The following is a 19,951-nucleotide window of genomic DNA, read 5'->3' as shown; positions in this document are numbered from 1 at the left end:
TTAAGTGAATATCTTCTGAAGTTAAAGAGTTGATTATGCCTTGAATTGACAATCAAGATCTGCATTGGGAGGGTCGTAACTTTATTGAAAACCTTGACCTCTTATGATAAAACGCAAGGGTTATATTTAGCATTGACAAACTTTTATTAGTTGAATTATAGGAATAATTTTTGTTCCAACCATCAGACTATACTTTCATAAAGTTGAAATATTTCTCAGTACTTTTCACTTGGCTAATTCCTACTCATTCCAGATTTTATTTTAAATGTATCCCCAGAGAATCCTTTTTAGTTCCCCAATTACAATCAGATCTTTCTGTTAGACTCTGACAACATCTTGCACTATATCATAGGATTTGTCACAAATAAATTTAACCGCATGATTATTTATTTACTATGTATCATCTATAATAGATTATACTCTTCAGGAAGCTAGTGTTTTCAATACTCAACAGCTGTCTTAGTGCCTGACAAACGATAGGCATGCAATAAATATTTGTAGAGCAAATAAAACATAAAATTAAAAAAAATGGTAAATAACTCACCAGTGATGTGACTGTGATTATTTTTAGTAGATACATTGGCAGTTGTGGGAACTTCTGAAGATGCTCTGGTTGTGCTGGTGAAGACGTCACCTAGGGATACAGAGGGAATAAACTAATCCTAAGGACCATTTCCATCTGGTCAAAAGGTATAAAGTGATTGGACTTCACTTACTATTAGAAAGAGCTCATCTGAATGGCTCAAATGCTCCTAAAATACTAATATTATATGTGAAGTTTGTTAAGGACCAATTTATGCAAGGTTAGTATCCTAGGATAATAGTTACCAAAGCAGTAAAGCTTCCTATGGATTTAAAGAAAAAAAGAGAAACAGTACAGCACATACAGTAAAATAATATCTGCGAAAGAATCTCCAGGAGGAAATGATTATGGGAAAAGGTCTGAAGCTGGGGTCATGGAGAGGAGGTTTATCTCTAGTGCCCCAGGTTATTAGAGGTCTCCCCATTCTAATGTGTTTGATAAGGTTATTAAAAATTCCTGTGCAACATTTGAGTAGACAAATCCATGTCGACAAATCATTCCATTTTACGATGAAAAATTAAAGCTTAAAATGCATTTTAATGGATTTATTTGGTCCCAAAATGCATCTTGAAATCAAATAGAGGCAAATCCATGACTTTATCTCTGACCAACTTTTCTGAGTGATTGAGAAGACGTTTGCCTTCATTCATTGTCATTTTCATCTTCACTGTCATTTCCATCAAGATGCACTTTTAAATACCTGAGATTGGCTTTGTATCAGTTCTTGTCCACCTCTTCCCACATAGAGCAGACTAATACCTTCCCGGACCCTAAGTCTCCTCTAAATGCTCACCAGGAAGTGTTGAACCTGTGCCTGAGGAGGGCGAACTGTTTGTTTCACTGGGCATCCATGGAGCTGCGAAAGGAAGAAGATATTGGAAAATTTATTGTCTTTCTTGACCTTCAATTGAGTCTACTTATTATGATAAAAGGGATATTAATGAACATTTTAAGTAATATCATCAAAGTACTCTGCAGCACACCTCAGAATGTCCCAAAATAAAGAGCTGAGGATGTGTCTAATGGGGAAGGTTTTGTTTTTTGTTTTAAAATTGGAATATAGTTGCTGTACAATGTTATATTATTTTCTGCTGTACAATGAAGTGAATCAGCTATATGTATACATATATTTCCTCCCTCTTGGACCTCCCTCCCACTCCATTCCTCAACCCAACTGTCTAGGTCATCACAGAGCAGCAAGCTGAGCTCTCTGCTCTGTATAGCAGGTTCCCACTAGCTATCTGATTCACACATGGCAGTGAACATACGCTAATCTCAGTCTCCCAGTTCACCCCACCCCCCCACCCCCATGTCCACACATCCATTCCTTATGTCTGGTATCTATTCCTGCCTTGCAAATAGGTTCATCTGTACCATAGGGAAGTTTTATGATTATAGCCATTTAAGGCAGGAAAAAGAAAGGGAAGGAAAACACTAGGAGCAGTTTCTCCAGCCACAGAAAGTGTGCTATGACTGTTCCATAGATAAACTAAAAGAATGGGAGAGAAGGTAAGCCTAGGTATGTTATGGCGGCCTCAGTCAAGAGAAGATGCCAACAGGACTTTGAAGCCCTTGGTGAAACTTGCAAGAGTGAACAAAGTAATTTGTACTTGTAGGTAAGATGACATTCTTGTTTGAGTATGAAAACTGAACCATATCTGTAGTGAATTATCAGACTCCTGGGTTACAGTGGAGAAGGCAATGGCACCCCACTCCAGTACTCTTGCCTGGAAAATCCCATGGATGGAGGAGCTTGGAAGACCACAGTCCATGGGGTCGCTGAGGGTTGGACATGACTGAGCGACTTCACTTTCACTTTTCACTTTTCACTTTCATGCATTAGAGAAGGAAATGGCAACCGACTCCTGTGTTCTTGCCTGGAGAATCCCAGGGATGGAGGAGCCTGGTGGGCTGCCGTCTATGGGGTTGCACAGAGTCAGACATGATTGAAGTGACTTAGCAGCAGCAGTGGGTTACAGGCCTTGCTAGCTGCTGGGTGAATCCTTTTGATCCACTCAGAGGCAAACCTTCCCCTTTAAGTGGATGGTAGCAATTCCAGAAACACATATGGCTTCTGAAATAGACCTATCAATTCATTTTATTTAGTTCTCCATCTTTGGCAGAAGAATTCCACTTCTTGGCAGTCTCTACATGTCTGTATTTGATAACATGCCTATAATGTAATATAAAGTAAAATAGCTACAGTAGTATATGGTTATAATCGGTAAAAAGATATTATACTCATTTATTTAAAACATTGGCATATGTGATTTTCCCAATTGCATGCTATCTTACATGTCAAGACCAAAACAAGTAGACAAAGCCAAAACAAAATAAAACAAACATTAAAAACCCCCTTGGCCTGACCCTTTCTTGATTTCTCGCTAGTTGCCAGTGGCAGTTGTTGGTGCAGACAAAAGCACATCACCAGGCCTTTCAGTAGGGCTGTAAGTCAGTGCCTTCTGGGGACTGCTCCCAGGACAGTCTGCCATAGCTACTCCGCTTGGGATTTCCCCCAAGGTTAGGCTATTTTGTATATAGCTATTTTGAATTTGTTTAGGTCAGGGAGCTGCTCTTGTCTTCAATACAGTTCTATGACCCTGTGCATTTGATCTTGACTACTTTTTGTTCTAGACAAAATGCTAAGATCTATAGATGACAATGGACTGGGTACTTTTAAATATTGAGTTTTAATGTTTAAGCCATTAAGCTAGGAGTTTATTGACAATGAGCAAAAATCAACTAAAAAGAAACTGGAACCAAGCCTGGGTTTAGGTAAAATTATGAAGGCAGTTTATTCTGAATAACCTTAGAATTTTTTTTTTGTTTGTTTGTTGTTGTTCAATATGGAATCTTCTTTACTTCCTCCTTTTAGGGCTTGATGCCTCTATTTCTTCCTTTCTTTAACTTTTTGCTGCATGGTATGTGGGATCTTAGTTCCCTGATAAGGGAATGAACCCACACCCCTGCATTGGAAGTGCAGAGTTTTAACCATTGGACCAGCAAGCAAGTCCCAATGCCTCTATTTCTTTTCTCTTCAAAATCTGCTATCAAGAAAGGATATGATAAATTCAATTATGCTAAGATACAAATGGTTTAACAAGTTCTATCACTTTGAGAGAAATGGGTATTTAAGAAAAGATTTTCTATTTTATGTTTATTGTCAGTAAGTCACTATAGAACACTTGTAATGATCAGTGACATCTAGACAACAATAGTTTTTAAAATAAAATACAAAGTGCTAGTCCTTTCTGTAAAATCAATATTGATTTTCTCCAAACAAAAGAACCAAGCATAATACAATTTCAGGAGATGTTAATATCATCAGCATGATACATCCAACTTGCAAAAATGGCAATATTTAAAATGATGTAAATTATTTGACCATTTTATAAAACTTCCTTTTGGCCTTCTGAAAACTTTGCAAGTGTAAAACGATCTCAAAAAATGTGCAATAAGATTGAACTACAGGATGTTAAAGTGGGAAAGGGCATGGGTAAACCTATGGCTGATTCATGTTGACGTTTGGTAGAAACGAATGTAACACTGCAAAGCAATTATCTTTTAATTAAAAATAATAAATAAAAAATTGAGCTATAAAAACTACACTTTGGAAACCTAGGGAGTTATTTTTCTGATTTTGTCTTTGAGATTATTCAAAATCTGTTTAAAAAAAAGTGGAAGCTGTTGAAAGAGGTGAAAAAGAGGAGTTTCCAGTTGATAGACTTAACATGTCTGAAAATATATAAGTAATGTAAAGGAAAAACTTCAGAAGCAAGAATATATCATAGTTGAGTCTTTGAGCAAGATGAAGAGATAGCAGATCTTGTATCAGCTCTTCCTGCAGAATGCCTGTTTACAGAATCCTCAGTAAGACAGAGCTGGCCATCTCCAGTGATTTATCTTTCACTAAAGAATACTTTTTCCAAAAGCTCAACGAATGCATCGTTTAGACATCCAGTTTTTAGGATGTGTGAAACACTGGCTCCACTCCATCGCCTTTCTTAAGTCTCCTCAGCTGTCTCTCTACTGTTGTTTTCTAACTGATTGAAATATTCTGTGTTCTCAAGGTATCATCTTGTTTGTTAAATATATAAGTTAATTCTCCTTTAAGTCCTTTGAGAACATTTTCATCTAAATCTAAGAATGAATGCTACTTTGACATTTGGATGATAAACATGAGTTTGATGGATAACGTCCTCTCGGACATCACCATTATCAACCAAAAATATGAACATAGGGATGCAGTGTTGTTAGAGTTTCTCAAATAAATTCTTATATCCTTCCTTTGGCATAGCATCAGTTTCTTCCACAATTCTTTTAAATTTAGCTTTTGATAAAATAAACATTATTTGACAAGGAGACTACGTTACTTAGCATACCATTCTACCATAAAAGGGTACTTCTCTTCTATAGTAAAAACAAGATCAATTTTGATAGTATTGTCTTTTTCTTTGAGTTGCAATAACATTTTTTGACATTCATCTGTAACCAGCTTACAGTTCTCAATAATATTATGACATGTTAGGCATCTCTCCCTTTGCAGGAAGATCTGTTTAGTGTCATATCAAGGCCCAAGATTATCTGGTTTGGCAGACCCTCTTTTGACAACATCACAGATAATTTCTGTTACTCTTTTGGGGTTCTTGAGGCAACAGGAACTTCTCTAAAATTCTGGCATAATTTTTATATGTACAGACTTTCTATTGGGTAACCAATCTTCCTTAAGACAGTCTGAGTTCTGTCCTTACTTTTGTCCTTAGAGCAAAGGCATAGGGTGGCAAGCAATAGCCACAGATGCAAGGCTATGACGTAGAGACCTCATTAATCTTGGTCTTCTGCCCTATCTTTTTCTTCAAGGTACTGGATCAGCATCACCCCTTCCATCAGATGCAACTGGCACCAGCTACTCACTGTCCACTCTTGCCATGATCACTTAATCTATAAATGGGACACTTATGCTCTTCCTGACCACAAAACAAACATGATACTCACAAGCTTTGGAAGTGTGGGGCTTGTGTACTAACAATGTAGAAATCCATGGAATCCCCATGGTATTTTTTTTAATTAATTAATTAATTATTATTTTTTTTTATGAACCCCCCTCCCCATAACATCTCTCTGGGTCATCCCCATGCACCAGCCCCAAGCATGCTGTATCCTGCGTCAGACATAGACTGGCGATTCAATTCTTAACGAAGGAGAGAATTTTAAATCAGAGGAATAAATCTATAATTTGAGGCTGACCTAATGAGGAATTAGGTGACAGAACGGGATCAGAACAGTGTTTTAGAGAAGAGAAAATGGAAAGAGATGTGACCTGAGGCATGTAAGATTTTAGAATTTGAGGGTAAGAATGGTGAGCTAATTACTCCAAGAGTCAGCATCCTGACCAACATGGAACAGAGGGGCTGAAGAGATCCTGGTGCAGCCTGTGATAGGACCCAGCATTGTTGTAGGTCCTGGTATTGCTGGGTCCCTTCCATTGATCCTCAGCTCCTTAGTTCCAGCTTGTCCATCGCCCTCTGCCTATAAAAAGTAGAGGGGTTCTCATAAAATTATTACCAGGAGTCTGAGGAGAAATAGCCAGGACCAGGGGCAGGATAAGCAGTACACTTGTAAGAGTTAAGAAGAGCTATGGCTGATGAATATTGATGTTTGGCAGAACTAACACAATTCTGTAAAACAATTATCTTTCTATTTACAAATAAATATAAAATAAAAAAGAGTTAAGAAGAGTATGTAAAATTTGAAGAATAAGGGATGCAAGGTCACAGAACAGAATGAAGACCTCATGTGAGATCAATAAGAGATATCCTGAGGCTTGTGTGTGCGTGTGTGTGTGCGCGCACATGCATAAATAAACTTGATGATTTTGGTAATGGGTAAATTGGAGGGTTTAAGGACCCATGGAGACTCATATCATTTTTCTGCTTGTCTGAGACAGACTGACTGATTTCAGAGTGGCTTCAGGCTCCACTGGGCCAGAGGGATGACTGGAAAATGCAGGGGAAAAAAAAAAGTAATTAAGCTTCAATTTTCTGCTCCATGGCCCGATCACCTGAGTGTCAGGATGAAAATGTGTCCCAGGACGTTATTAAGGTCATACACTTTGGGTATTTAGAAGGTCAGTTTTGGTATCCCCATTTCACAGATGGTTATATTAAAATATGCATTCCTCTTCTAGACTGCAGGAACTGGGATTAAGATTCTAATACTCTTCAACTCCAGTCTAGACCTCTTCCAGTTAATAAATAACAAAGTAACAACAAAAGAATATATTAAAACATGTATGAGTTTAGTGTAGATGCAATGTGCTCAGAATCTTCTAGTGACATTTAATATATATGAACTATACAAAGTGTATGTGTAAGCAAATATCTCATAGCATGTGTTCACAAAGAGCAAGGGCCCTAGAAACACTGCTAGTGGGTTTATTTCACTAGAAATCGATCCATTATCATTCTTTTTCTGCCTCTGAGCATTTCATAAATCAATTGAAATAAACATATTGAAAGAAAAAATTCCCATTACCAATGCCTGCCATGAATCTTGCCAAATGCATCATCTAATATTGGATGTCATATTACAGTCCAATCCAACGAGTAGAAACATGTTTCAAAAACAGTTTGGGAGTGAGCAATCAATATTAACTTGTTGGACCCTAATGTGTTTTTGTGAATGATTATAAATAGAGCAACTCACTGCAGGGAATTTTTTCTCTAAGCTTATAGATGAAAAATGGCAACCGGTTAACAAGATCTTCTTGCATAAGTAAGAAGGGGGTTTTCACTGCCAGGAAAAAATTGTCTGCTGGGTTTTACAGTCCCTTCCTAGATTTCACAATTTCTAAGGCTATTGTTATGATAAGAATGATAAAGAGATATCTGAGGATAAATGAAGTTTTCAAGTGGGGAAGGCCAGAAACTCTGAAGGATTACAATAGTTTATTTCATTATGAAATCTATTAAAAAGAACAAAAATATTCCTGTGTAAATTAGGAAGCACTTTCAAGTAAGGCCCTTTCAATTTTCTAGTTTCTGGGGCAAAAAGTACCTTGGGTGATCTCTGTACTTTATACTGTTGTGATGCACTGGGTGAAAAGGATTTTAGTATGGGCACAGATGCTATTGTAATAATTTAAATAAAGCAAGTAAGTGAAAAGTTCAAAACCTTCAATTCAGCAGATCATTTCTTCTCACTGTAGTACCTACTGGCTATTGTTTTGTTTGGCTTCATAATATTCATTGAGTTATTTTCTCATCCTATTCCACATTCTCTTATTATTGAACATATTTGTCCTTAATAATTCCCCAACTCATACACAGATTTTGGAATTATATAAATAATATTATAAATGTTTACTCCCTCTCCTGTCTTTTGTATGTCCATTCAAAAGCAAACATTGTCTGAATATTGTCTACATATTTTAAATTTTTATCAAATATTAAATCTAAATCATATAGTATTTGGTTATATTAATACTTATTTTAATCCTAAATAGTATCACACTAAGCGAAGTAAGCTAGGCAGAGAAAGACAAACATCATATTATATTACTTACATGTGGAATTAAAAGAATGATACAAATGAATTTATTTACAAAACAGAAATAGACTCACAGACATAGAAGCTTATGGTTACCAAAGGGGAGGACAGGGGAGGGATAAATTAGGAGTCTGGGATTAAAATACACATTACTATATATAAAATAGATAATCAACAAAGGACCTACTGTATAGCAGAGGGAACTATACTCAATATTTTGTAATAACCTATAATGGGAGAGAATGTAAAAAATATATATATTTCAGTTCAGTTCAGTTCATTTCAGTTCAGTCGCTCAGTCGTGTCCGACTCTTTGCGACCCCATGAATCGCAGCACGCCAGGCCTCCCTGTCCATCACCAACTCCCGGAGTTCACTCAGACTCACGTCCATCGAGTCAGAGATGCCATCCAGCCATCTCATCCTCTGTCTTCCCCTTCTCCTCCTGCCCCCAATCCCTCCCAGCATCAGAGTCTTTCCAATGAGTCAACTCTTCGCATGAGGTGGCCAAAAGTACTGGAGTTTCAGCTTTAGCATCACTCCTTCCAAAGAAATCCCAGGGCTGATCTCCTTTAGAATGGACTGGTTGGATCTCCTTGCAGTCCAAGGGACTCTCAAGTGTCTTCTGCAACACCACAGTTCAAAAATATATATTTATATATATGTATAACTGAATCACTTTGCTGTACACCTGAAGCTAACACAACATTGTGAATCAACTATATTTCAAAACAAATTGGAAAAAAAACTTTTTAAATTTAAAAAATAAATTGTACTTGAATTTATCATTCCATATATTGTCGCTTGGCATTTACTTTTTTGATTCAACATAGTGCTATTAGAATTCATTCATGCTGCCATATGTGACTGACATTCACTCATTTTCCATTGTTCCACAGTATTTTATGATTGTATTACAACTTACTTATCTACACTCCTAACTATAGATTATTTACAGTTTTATTTTTTGTTGTTATTATAAGCAGTGTTCTCCTCCCCAACATTTGTATACAAATCTCCTGGACACATGTAATAATTTATTTTGGGGGGGTATTTATATAGGAGTGGGCTTCCCTGGTGGCTCAGACAGTTAAGAATCTGCCTGCAGTGCAGCGACGTGGGTTCAATCCCTAGGTCAGGAAGATTCCCTGGAGAAGGGAATGGCTACCCACTCTAGGATTCCTGCCTGGAGAATCATGGACACAGGAGCCTGGCGGGCTATGGTACGTGGGGTTGAAACATGACTGAGTGACTAATACTGAAGTAGAAGTGTTGGATTTTCTGGCATAGAACTCTTTAGCTATAAAATATAATCCCTATGTAGTGGAAAGAGATGGTAACAATTAATACTCTCACCAGCAACATATAACAAATTGTATGGATCTGCATCCTATACAACTCCCGGCAATTTCAGACTTGTTCATTTTTCCAAATTGGTTATGTATAAAATAACTTTCTGACTTTAGTCTTCGCTGGCATGTCCTGATGGTTAAAGAGGCTTAGAATCTCTAAATGGTTTCTGGCTCCATGGATGTTGTCTTCTGTGATGTGCCTATTTGCTCATTTCCTACTGCTTTTTGTCTTTTAAAAAACATTTGTAGACATTCTTTGTATATTCTTGATTTAAAGTTTTAATCCTTTGTCAACTATATATTTCTGATCCTTTTTCAAACATGTGGCAAATATCTTTTCCCAGATTATAGCTTGCCTTTTTAAAAACTTTCTTCAAAGAGTCGTAATGAAAAGAATTTTCTTAATTTAATTTTTCAGTCATTTTTATGTCTAGTGTCTCTTCTTTCCTCTGCCCTTCTGTATCCCAAAGCCAGGAAGGAATTCACCCTGATTTTATTACATGTTTTAATATTTAGCTTTTTGATATAAATATTTTAAGCTATATGGAGTGAAGGGCACTGCCCCTCACTCTTGGTTAATTTTTGTGTAATGTACATGGTGGGGGCTGCATTTTAATGTGTTTTTCTTGTTTAAAAAATCAGCATTCCTGGGTCCACTTGCTGAATGGTGTCTGCACAGTACTCTGGACACCACCCTTGACGTACATCAAGGTCACGCTGCCTGGTGATCTCTTTGTGTGCTTGTTCTCCTCTCTTCTGTGTGGTCTCTCTCTTCCTTTTCATTCTTGTATTTGGGTATTACTTCCACAGGCGTCTTGTTATATTATCAACATATTTGTTGAGAGACATATATTACATTCAATCACAGAGGGTCATGCCTAGACTAATGATGAAAGTATCATGAACTAAAAAAGATTATGATTAACCTAAATTTGTGAACCTGAGCTTCATTGAGCTCCAGCTCAGTCACACAGTTGTGTCCGACGCATTGTGATCCCATGGACTATAGCCTGCCAGGCTCCTCTGTCCATTGAATTTTCCAGGCAAGAAGACTGGAGTGGGTTGCTATTTCCTACTCCAGGGGACCTTCCCAACACCGGAGTCAAACCTGTGTCTCTTTCATCTCTTGTATCAGCAGGCAGATTCTTTACCACTGAGCCACCTGGGAAGCCTGAAGTCCATAAAAAAGATAAATAAATAATGCCCAAAGAGAAATATTATATAGGTTCCTTTCCCCTCTTTGATTTATTTCCTAAGGACAAGTTCCCATCAGTGAGATGACTGAGTCAGTGGGTATAAAAGATGTTTGGAGGTTTTCAGTGTACAATTTAAATGCTTTTTAAAAGGCACATGCACATTTACTCTGTGGCAAAGGGCTCAGGAACTAAATTCAGAGTCCTGAACCTGTGGTACCCAGGGGCTTCACTTCTCTTTGCTTCAGCCACGTCCTTTGCCACTTAAGACCATACTCATCTTTGTTTTGACCACTAACAAGCAGTGTATTTCCTTTTTAGACCCTGTCAATACTTGCTACGGAGAAGGCAATGGCACCCTACTCCAGCACTCTTGCCTGGAAAATCCCATGGATGAAGGAGCCTGGTAGGCTGCTGTCCATGGAGTCGCTAAGAGTTGGGCACGACTGAGTGACTTTACTTTCACTTTTCACTTTCATGCATTGGAGAAGGAAATGGCAACACACTCCAGTGTTCTTGCCTGGAGAATCCCAGGGACGGGGGAACCTGGTGGGCTGCCGTCCATGGGGTCGCAGAGTCGGACACGACTAAAGCGACTTAGCAGCAGCAGCAATACCTGCTAAAGCAGCATCAACAGACCCTGCTGCTACTTGGTCACATGGCAAGTAACAAACTATTTCTGTACCTCACGCTGAGCTTCCCTTTTTTCCTTTTTCTAGTGATATGCACATTCTAGCGAGTTCTCTCTTCCCCCAGATCTACTCATGGTTTGCTTTTTCATCTCCACTTTATTCAGATGTCACTTTCCTCAGGAAGGCCTTCCAAGACCACCCTATTTAGGAGGGCACTGCCCCTCACTCTTGGTTCTCGCTGTCCCCCTTCTCTGCTTAGTTTTCTCCATATCACTTTTCATTATTTGTCTGTCTCTCGTCCACCCAATTGTGGAACTTAGACTTGTTTTGCTTATAGGTATCTCCAGCAACCACAACAATGTTTTAAACATGGTCGATGCCTTGTAAATATTTGTTAATATGATCATAAACAAAGCACGCAGTAGTTGTACAGTATATGTGTTGGATAAATGAGTGAGGCCCGGAGGAATCCAGGGGACTCACATTTCACTTACAGTGTTTGGCATCTTTCCCACTGGAGGTCCAGGAGTAATTGAATCCTTGGGTAGGCACATCGGAATTACTGGCTGAAAGACAAAAATTTCAGAATTCTATTTTCTGATAAAGTTGTAATTTAATTTTACTTTGATGTGCTGAATTTTTAGTCTGTATGACATTGGGGAAGTCCGAAATTGAAAATATGCTTCCTGACACAGAGAACACTAGCTGGCTTGTGTTAAGCTAAAGTCTGAAGTTTATGTTTAATGCCCAAAGAAAGCAGATATTTTTTTTTTTTTCCTCTTCTTGTGACCAAGTCAGATCACTGGGAATACTCTCAAAATTGCTTTAATATTACTCTAAAAATCCCATGACAAATGACAGGTACAACAATAACAAGTCACCAATCCATATTTTTAAGATTATAGTAATTGTCACATCAATATATAGTTGCTGGATTACAATTTGCCACAGAGTAACTCAAAACCAAAATATCAACATAAAATGAAAAATACAGTTTTTCCCCAAACCTCAATAATATTATAGCTGCAATAAAACTTGTGGTTGTATTGTCTCTCTGGAGTCACATGAGAAGTCTTGCTACTCACTTTGAACACTTGGAGGGGTGATGTTTGAAGTTGATGTGCTCACATCTACATGGGCTGTTGATGATGGAGTTCGATAACCTATTTTGAAAACAAAATTTCCAAACTGTCATAGGAATTTACTTTCATATGTTTAAATGTGCCACTATACTTAACAACGGAGAAGGCAATGGCACCCCACTCCAGTACTCTTGCCTGGAAAATCCCATGGATGGAGGAGCATGGTGGGCTGCAGTCCATGGGGTCTCTAAGAGTCGGACACGACTGAGCGACTTCACTTTCACTTTTCACTTTCATGCATTGGAGAAGGAAATGGCAACCCACTCCAGTGTTCTTGCCTAGAGAATCCCAGGGACGGGGGAGCCTGGTGGGCTGCCATCTACAGGGTCGCACAGAGTTGGATACGACTGAAGCGACTTAGCAGCAGCAGCAGCATACTTAACAAAGGTGACATATAGAACATGGAGTATTGGATTTGGAAAGAATCTTAGTGCATACATAGTCTGATGGCTTCATTTTATAAATTATAAAACAGAGTCCAAAAGTTCTATGCTTGTGGTTGCACACCCAATCTCAATATTATTTATTTTATATTAACCCAGTTCTCCTTAGTGCAAGTGTATTACATTCACACTTTCAAACTATATTATTTTAGTGTCTACTATGTGCAAGATGATTCAACATGCAGTTTGAACAATGAAGACAAGATCTTCACCCTTATGGAATTTATCTTGTAGTGAATTTTCACAATTATATATAATATTTTCACATATGAAATATGGTTTAACATTTACTTTAATTCCTAGCTTTCTAAATCATCTTAATCTTCATAAGCCATAATTTCCCATTTTCCTCCTTCTTCCTTTCCCCTCAAAATGAAAGACTAATTCATATTCATTTGAAAATACCTCTAGAGATAAAGCAAGGTAGATTGAAATACAAAAATACTCAACTATAGCCACTGATTTGGAAAACTCAGCAGTGGCCACAGGACTGGAAAAGGTCAGTTTTCATTTTGGTCCCAAAGAAAGGCAATGCCAAAGAATGCTCAAACTACCACACAATTGCACTTATCTCACATGCTAGTCAAGTAATGCTCAAAATTCTCCAAGCCAGGCTTTAGCAATACGTGAACCGTGAACTTTCAGATGTTCAAGCTGGCTTTAGAAAAGGCAGAGGAACCAGAGATCAAATTGCCAACATCCACTGGATCATGGAAAAAGCAAGAGAGTTCCGGAAAAACATCTATGTCTGCTTTATTGACTATGTCAAAGCCTTTGACTGTGTGGATCACAATAAACTGTGGAAATTCTGAAAGAGATGGGAATACCAGACCATCTGACCTGCCTCTTGAGAAATCTGTAGGCAGGCCAGGAGGCAACAGTTAGAACTGGACATGGAACAACAGACTGGTTCCAAATAGGAAAGAAGTATGTCAAGGCTGTATATTGTCACCCTGCTTATTTAACTTCTATGCAGAGTACATCATGAGCAACGCTGGGCTGGAAGAAACACAAGCTGGAATCCAGATTCCCAGGAGAAATATCAATAACCTCAGATATGCAGATGACACCACCCTTATGGCAGAAAGTAAAGAGGAACTAAAAAGCCTCTTGATGAAAGTGAAAGAGGAGAGTGAAAAAGTTGGCTTAAAGCTCAATATTCAGAAAACGAAGATCATGGCATCCAGTCCCATCACTCCATGGGAAATGGAGAAACGGTAAAAACAGTGTCAGAATTTATTTTTGGGGGCTCCAAAATCACTGCAGATGGTGACTGCAGCCATGAAATTAAAAGACACTTACTCCTTGGAAGAAAAGTTATGACCAACCTAGGTAGCATATTCAAAAGCAGAGACATTATTTTGCCGACTAAGGTCTGTCTAGTCAAGGCTATGGTTTTTCCTGTGGTCATGTATGCATGTGAGAGTTGGACTGTGAAGAAGGCTGAGTGCCAAAGAATTGATGCTTTTGAACTGTGGTGTTGGAGAAGACTCTTGAGAGTCCCTGGGACTGCAAGGAGATCCAACCAGTCCATTCTGAAGGAGATCAGCCCTGGGATTTCTTTGGAAGGAATGATGCTAAAGCTGAAACTCCAGTACTTTGGCCACCTCATGGGAAGAGTTGATTCATTGGAAAAGACTCTGATGCTGGAAGGGATTGGGGGCAGGAGGAGAAGGGGACGACAGAGGATGAGATGGTTGGATGGCATCACTGACTTGATGGACGTGAGTCTGAGTGAACTCTGGGAGATGGTGATGGATAGGGAGGCCGGGTGTGCTTCGATTCATGGGGTCACAGAGAGCCGGACATGACTGAGCGACTGAACTGAACTCAATAGCCACTGAAACATGTTATGTCTCTTGGGAAGATAAATGTTTAATAGATTTTATTTCTATGTATTTCTCCTTTGCTCGAAACATGTTCATGGTGGCTTACATAAATATGCAAATACAAGAAGATAAAAGCAGTGGATAGAAAGGGAAAGTAAGGGTAGGAAAAATAACATTAGATAAAGAATGTTGAGTGTTGTTAAAACTTAGCTGGGGATATTACATAATGTATTTCTCGATGTAATATCCTCTTAGATATAGACTGTACATTTGGTCAGAATGTTCTAGTAACAATGTTAAGAAATAAAGAGCATTTGTTACACCAGTGATGAACATTATAAGAAAAAAAAGTCAATTTTTAAGAGAATTACCACTATTCTTTTTATTATGATTAGAAAGAATTTTCTCCCCAGTTTCTGTAAAAAGGGTGCTGTAAAATGTACGCAGTATTCTCAATAATATCTTTACAGTATGGCAGCCAATATATTCTTTCACTCTCAAGCTTTAATTAGTAGTGAATAGCCTGGCAGCTTTCCAGGTATCTCAGTTCCTGGAAAGGGCATGCCTTAAATAGAAAACAAGGGTGACTGAATCTCTGAAAGAAATATATATAAGATAAATAAATAAATTGGCATCGTGGCTCGTGTGTGTGTGTGTGTGTGTGTGTGTGTGTGAAGTCACTTCAGTTGTGCCTGACTCTATGCAACCTATGGACTGTAGCCCGCCAGGCTCCTCGGTCTATGGGGTTCTCCAAGTAAGAATACTGGAGTGGGTTGCCATATTCTTCTCCAGGGGATCTTCCTGACTCAGGAACTGAACCCGCGTCTCCTAGGTCTCTGACACTGGCAGATGATTTCTTTACCATTAGCACCAGTTGTAGGTCACAGAAGATGATCAACAAGCATCATTTTGCAACACAGCCTACCAATGAACACCAAAGACGTACTATACCCCAGCTCCACGAATCAGTCAGACATGTTAGATGCTGCTTCAGATGATGCTATTTGAGGGGAAAACTGTGCAGCCAGCATCAGGATGGGCAGAAAAAGTCTTTTAAAGACAGGACATACACAGTTTCGTTTATTCAACAAATACTTAGCGAGTTCCCACTGTGTACTAGCATTGAGGAGAAAGTACAGAAAAAAAGAATTTTTGCCCCTGCCCTCATGGAGTATATAATTTAGTGAGAATAAAGATCATTGTGGCAGAGTACTGGTTGATCACCAAACCCAGTCCTCTTCTTTCCGGCACAGAGAAACTAGACTTCCCAGCCTCCTGTGCAGTTAGATGTGGTGGCCAAGTCCCAGGCAATGGACTGTGAGTAGGAGTGATGGCTGTTGCTTCAAGGCTTGTCATATAAAAACTTCCCACACATGGTCCTCCATGATCTTTCTTCATGTGCTATCCAGATGTTATGATGCAGAGTGGTTTCGAAGTCAGCATTACATGTGACAAAGCTGGAAGCCTGGGGTGTCAAATAACTAAGCAGAGCACTTAGCTACTAGCTTGGCCTTATATTGAATCTGTTAGGATAAATACATTTATATCAAGTATAAATGAAGAAACGAAATTTTGGAATTTGTTGTTATTACAGGTGGGTTCCTTTCCCTCATAAAGAGTGCAAACAGAACCGCAGTATAAGACGGGAAGTACTATGGTGGAGAAAAGACACGGTGCTGTGAGATCCCAGAGGAGGAACACGTAACCAAGGCACGGGAGCTCAGGGAAGGTTTTCTGGAGGAAGTGACTTAACAACTAGGCTTGAAGAATGACAAGAATTAGGAAGACACATCGGAGAAAGAGAGCAATCAAGGAGCAGAACGTTCAGTGTGGAAGACAACTGAAGTCTGGTGAGAATGTTGAAGGCACTCTGTGAGCAGTAAAGAGATGAGCATGAAGTAAGAAGTTACATCCTTAAAATTCCACAGAGGAATACTATGCAGCTGGTCCTTACAAGGCGCTATGCCCCAGGGTAAGTGACAGGTGGCCTGGACTATAGGGTGAAGGCTATAGGGAAGAAAAGAAGTGGGAAGGTTTCAAGTGTGGGCCCAACAGGGTTGGTACATAGCTGAATGTAGGAAATAAACAAAAGAGAGAAGTCAGAATAACTCCCAGTTTTCCAGTTTGGGCAGGTGTTTGGATCAAGGTGTTGTTATCTGAGAAAATAAACAGAAAAAATATCCTTGGAAGGCCCAGAGGTACAAAAATGAAATATAATTCGGACAGATTGATTTTGACTGCATACAAGATATCAACTTCCAGCAGAGGGCTGGTCATATGAGTCTGAATCTTAGGAGCAAAATTAGGTTGCAAATTAATATTTGTGAGACATCAGTATGTAGACAGTAATTGGAGTAACTGAGAGCTCCAAGGAGGATGGGTCCTGGGAGAAGACAGAGCCTAGGATGGAATGATGGGGAAAACTTTCATGTGACATACTAGCAGGAGAAAAGGAGACTGAGAAGGAGGAGCCAGGGAGGCAGCAACAAAGTCAGGGGCTGTGTTATTAGAGAGGCCAAGGTGACAGAGGGTTTCCAAAAGCAGGGCCAGTCAGCCCAACTCAGCAAATATTTGTGAGGGAAGGCTGTGTGCCAGATGTTGGGTCAGTGCAGTCAAATGATGCCAAGAAAACAGATTTCCATCTGGCTCTTAACTGCTAGGAAGCCATTGCATTAGACACATCATACTGCATCCAGAGTCCACAAGACAGTTTTGCAAATCATTTGGAGATTTGTAGCTTAGCTATTAAAAGCATCAATTCCAGAACCAGATACCATGAACTGAAGCCTGCCTTAGTTCAAAGTTAGATGTGTCATCTTGGTAGAATCTATTGACCTTTCTCTCTCTCTCAAATTCCTCACATGTAAAATAACAGTACTTTTCTGCAGGGTGAGTGTATAGAGTACTTCGAAGTATGCCTGGCATGAGGTAAGGGCTAAAAAGTAATCTTAGAAGCTATACAACAGCTCGTCTGCAGTTTAGCTCAGGTGTTGAAAACACAAGCACATCGTAACAATAGATGACTTGAATCTCCTGATGCGTTCTACCATCGCTCCCATTTCCCCAGTCCTTCTAGAAGGGGGCCGATGTGAGGTAACCATTCCCTCCTTCCCTAGGCTGGCCCAAGTCAAGAACTGCATTCCAAAAGGCTGTACCAGAAAACGGCTACCTGTGCGGGGAGAAGAGAACGGCAGCCTACTGGGCACTGGTTCTATGATGGAGTAGTCGTTTCTCCTGGCAGAGTCACCTGCAACTCTCCTTTCACCTCACTGAGCCCCTAGTGGTTCACACACCTGTGCCGTCATTGTAACTTCTACCTCATTGCCTTCCACCACTCATCAAGTGATGGGAAAAAAACACACCAAAAGACTGCTTACAGGATACATGAAGTATTTGCAGAGTAAGCTCAGATTGTCTCAAACTGCGTATTGGGATCACATTTCTGGTTGCATAGGGAATTGAGCACTGGCATTCACCCACTGGCCCATCCTGACAAGGTTGCTGGGGAGGTCAGTCACTCTTCACTCCCCATGAGCTTTCTGCTGACTGTGCTCCACTGCGCCTTCTAGTGGACTTATCAGGAAGTCTCTGCGTGAAGAGCAGCTATGCGTCTCCTCCACAACTTGTTCAGTCACCTGAGTTGTGTGTGAATCTGTAGCCTCGCGGATGGCAGCACGTCAGGCTTTCCTGTCCATCACCAACTTCCAGAGCTTACTCAAAGTCATGTCCATTGACTCGGTGATGCCATCCAACCATCTCATCCTCTGTTGTCCCCTTCTCCTCCTTCCTTCAATTTTTCCCAGCATCAGGGTCTTTTCAAATGAGTCAGGTGGCCAAAGTATTAGAGTTTCAGCTTCAGCATCAGTCCTTCCAATGAATAGTCAGGGTTCATTCCCTTTAGGGCTGACTGGTTTGATCTCCTTGCAGTCCATGGGACTCTCAAGAGTTTCTTCACCACCACAGTTCAAAAGCATCAGTTCTTTAGTACTCAGCTTTCTTTATGGTCCAACTCTCATATCCATACATGACTACTGTAAAGCCATAGCTGTGACTATGCAGAACTTTGTTGGCAAAGTGATGTCTCTACTTTTTAATACGCTGTCTAGGTTTGTCACAGCGTTTCTTCCAAGGAGCAAGCATCTTTTAATTTCGTGGCTCCACAACTGGTTCATTATGATTTTATGAACCTATGGATCAAAGAGTGAATTTGAATTTCTCTCTCATCAAGATGGCTTTATCTTTGTCCCTCTTGGCAGTAATTTCTTCAGTTATCTATTTTTTAAAATTTTGTGTGATTATGTGTTTTCCTTGGTGGCTCAGTGATAAAGAATCTGCCTGCCAATGCAGGAGACCCAGGTTTAGGGAAGAGACACTAGAGAAGGAAATGGCAACCCACTCTAGTATTCTTGCCTGGGAAATCCCATGGGCAGAGGAACCTGGCCTGCTACAGTCCATAGGGTCACAAAAAGTCAGATGCAACTTAGAAACAGACTTTTTTTTCTTTTCATAACCATACAAAACAAGGTAAAAAATACAGAGAAGTAAATAACTAGCTATAGGTAATCATTGGATACTGTGGTATACTGAAAGATACGATGTGCTTCTGCTCCTCCTAATTACTATAGGAAGAAAAGGTGAGAGAGGAAATGGGGAGGGGAAAGGAAAAACAAGAAAGGCTATCCATGTTTTAGACAATTCTCAGAAGGATGAGAAAAGAATGAGCCCTTTACCCTGGGACTCTGTTCCTTGCATGCGAGAATACACGGCTTTCGTTGTCAGCCAGCAGTCTCTTATCTCCCCTCCCGTGGACCAGCATCTTTTATTCATTCATGTAATCCACTCTTCCTCCCTCCCTCATTCTTTCACCCTCATTCTGAGAGCTGACCTTCACAGTATGTATTCACCAAGTGACTTAGTAAGTGAAGGCAGAAAGAAATGGCTCAAACACTGGTGATACGATCATCCTGTTGGGTAGGTAGAACAGGGAAAAGGAGTCCAAAATGGTGGTGGCTGCAAGACAAGCAAGGGAAAAGCCCGCGAAAATAAAACAAAAAAGTTCCGAGGACCGGAGTGAGGACCTCAGGTAAAACAAACAACACTCCTGGCTGGCCCAATTTACATAGGGCAGGCCCAGGGAGAGATAAACATATAAATAGAGGAGCCAGAGCCAGCTCTCTCTCTCCCGAGTGCTGGGGCGCTCTTCTCCTCGTGTCTTAAGATCGATGTGCCC

At 39.7% G+C, this 19,951-nt stretch overlaps 1 protein-coding gene and 1 pseudogene across 1 annotated transcript in view; both read right to left on the bottom strand.

The window, feature by feature from the left end:
- Positions 1-19,951, bottom strand: part of CD96 (CD96 molecule) — a 99,664-nt gene that overhangs the window by 4,960 nt on the left and 74,753 nt on the right. Inside the window, exons 9-12 of the mRNA XM_005674903.3 lie at positions 12,393-12,470; positions 11,802-11,873; positions 1,377-1,439; positions 545-634 (exon numbers count right to left, since the gene is read on the bottom strand). Coding sequence (XP_005674960.2) covers positions 545-634; positions 1,377-1,439; positions 11,802-11,873; positions 12,393-12,470 — 303 coding nt within the window. The remainder of the gene's footprint in view (positions 1-544; positions 635-1,376; positions 1,440-11,801; positions 11,874-12,392; positions 12,471-19,951) is intronic.
- On the bottom strand, positions 4,440-5,285 carry LOC102176917 (annotated as a pseudogene).

Source organism: Capra hircus, chromosome 1 (genome assembly GCF_001704415.2).
Source record: "Capra hircus breed San Clemente chromosome 1, ASM170441v1, whole genome shotgun sequence".
NCBI classification, from domain to species: Eukaryota; Metazoa; Chordata; class Mammalia; order Artiodactyla; family Bovidae; genus Capra; species Capra hircus.
This window is presented reverse-complemented; position numbering and strand designations above follow the sequence as displayed.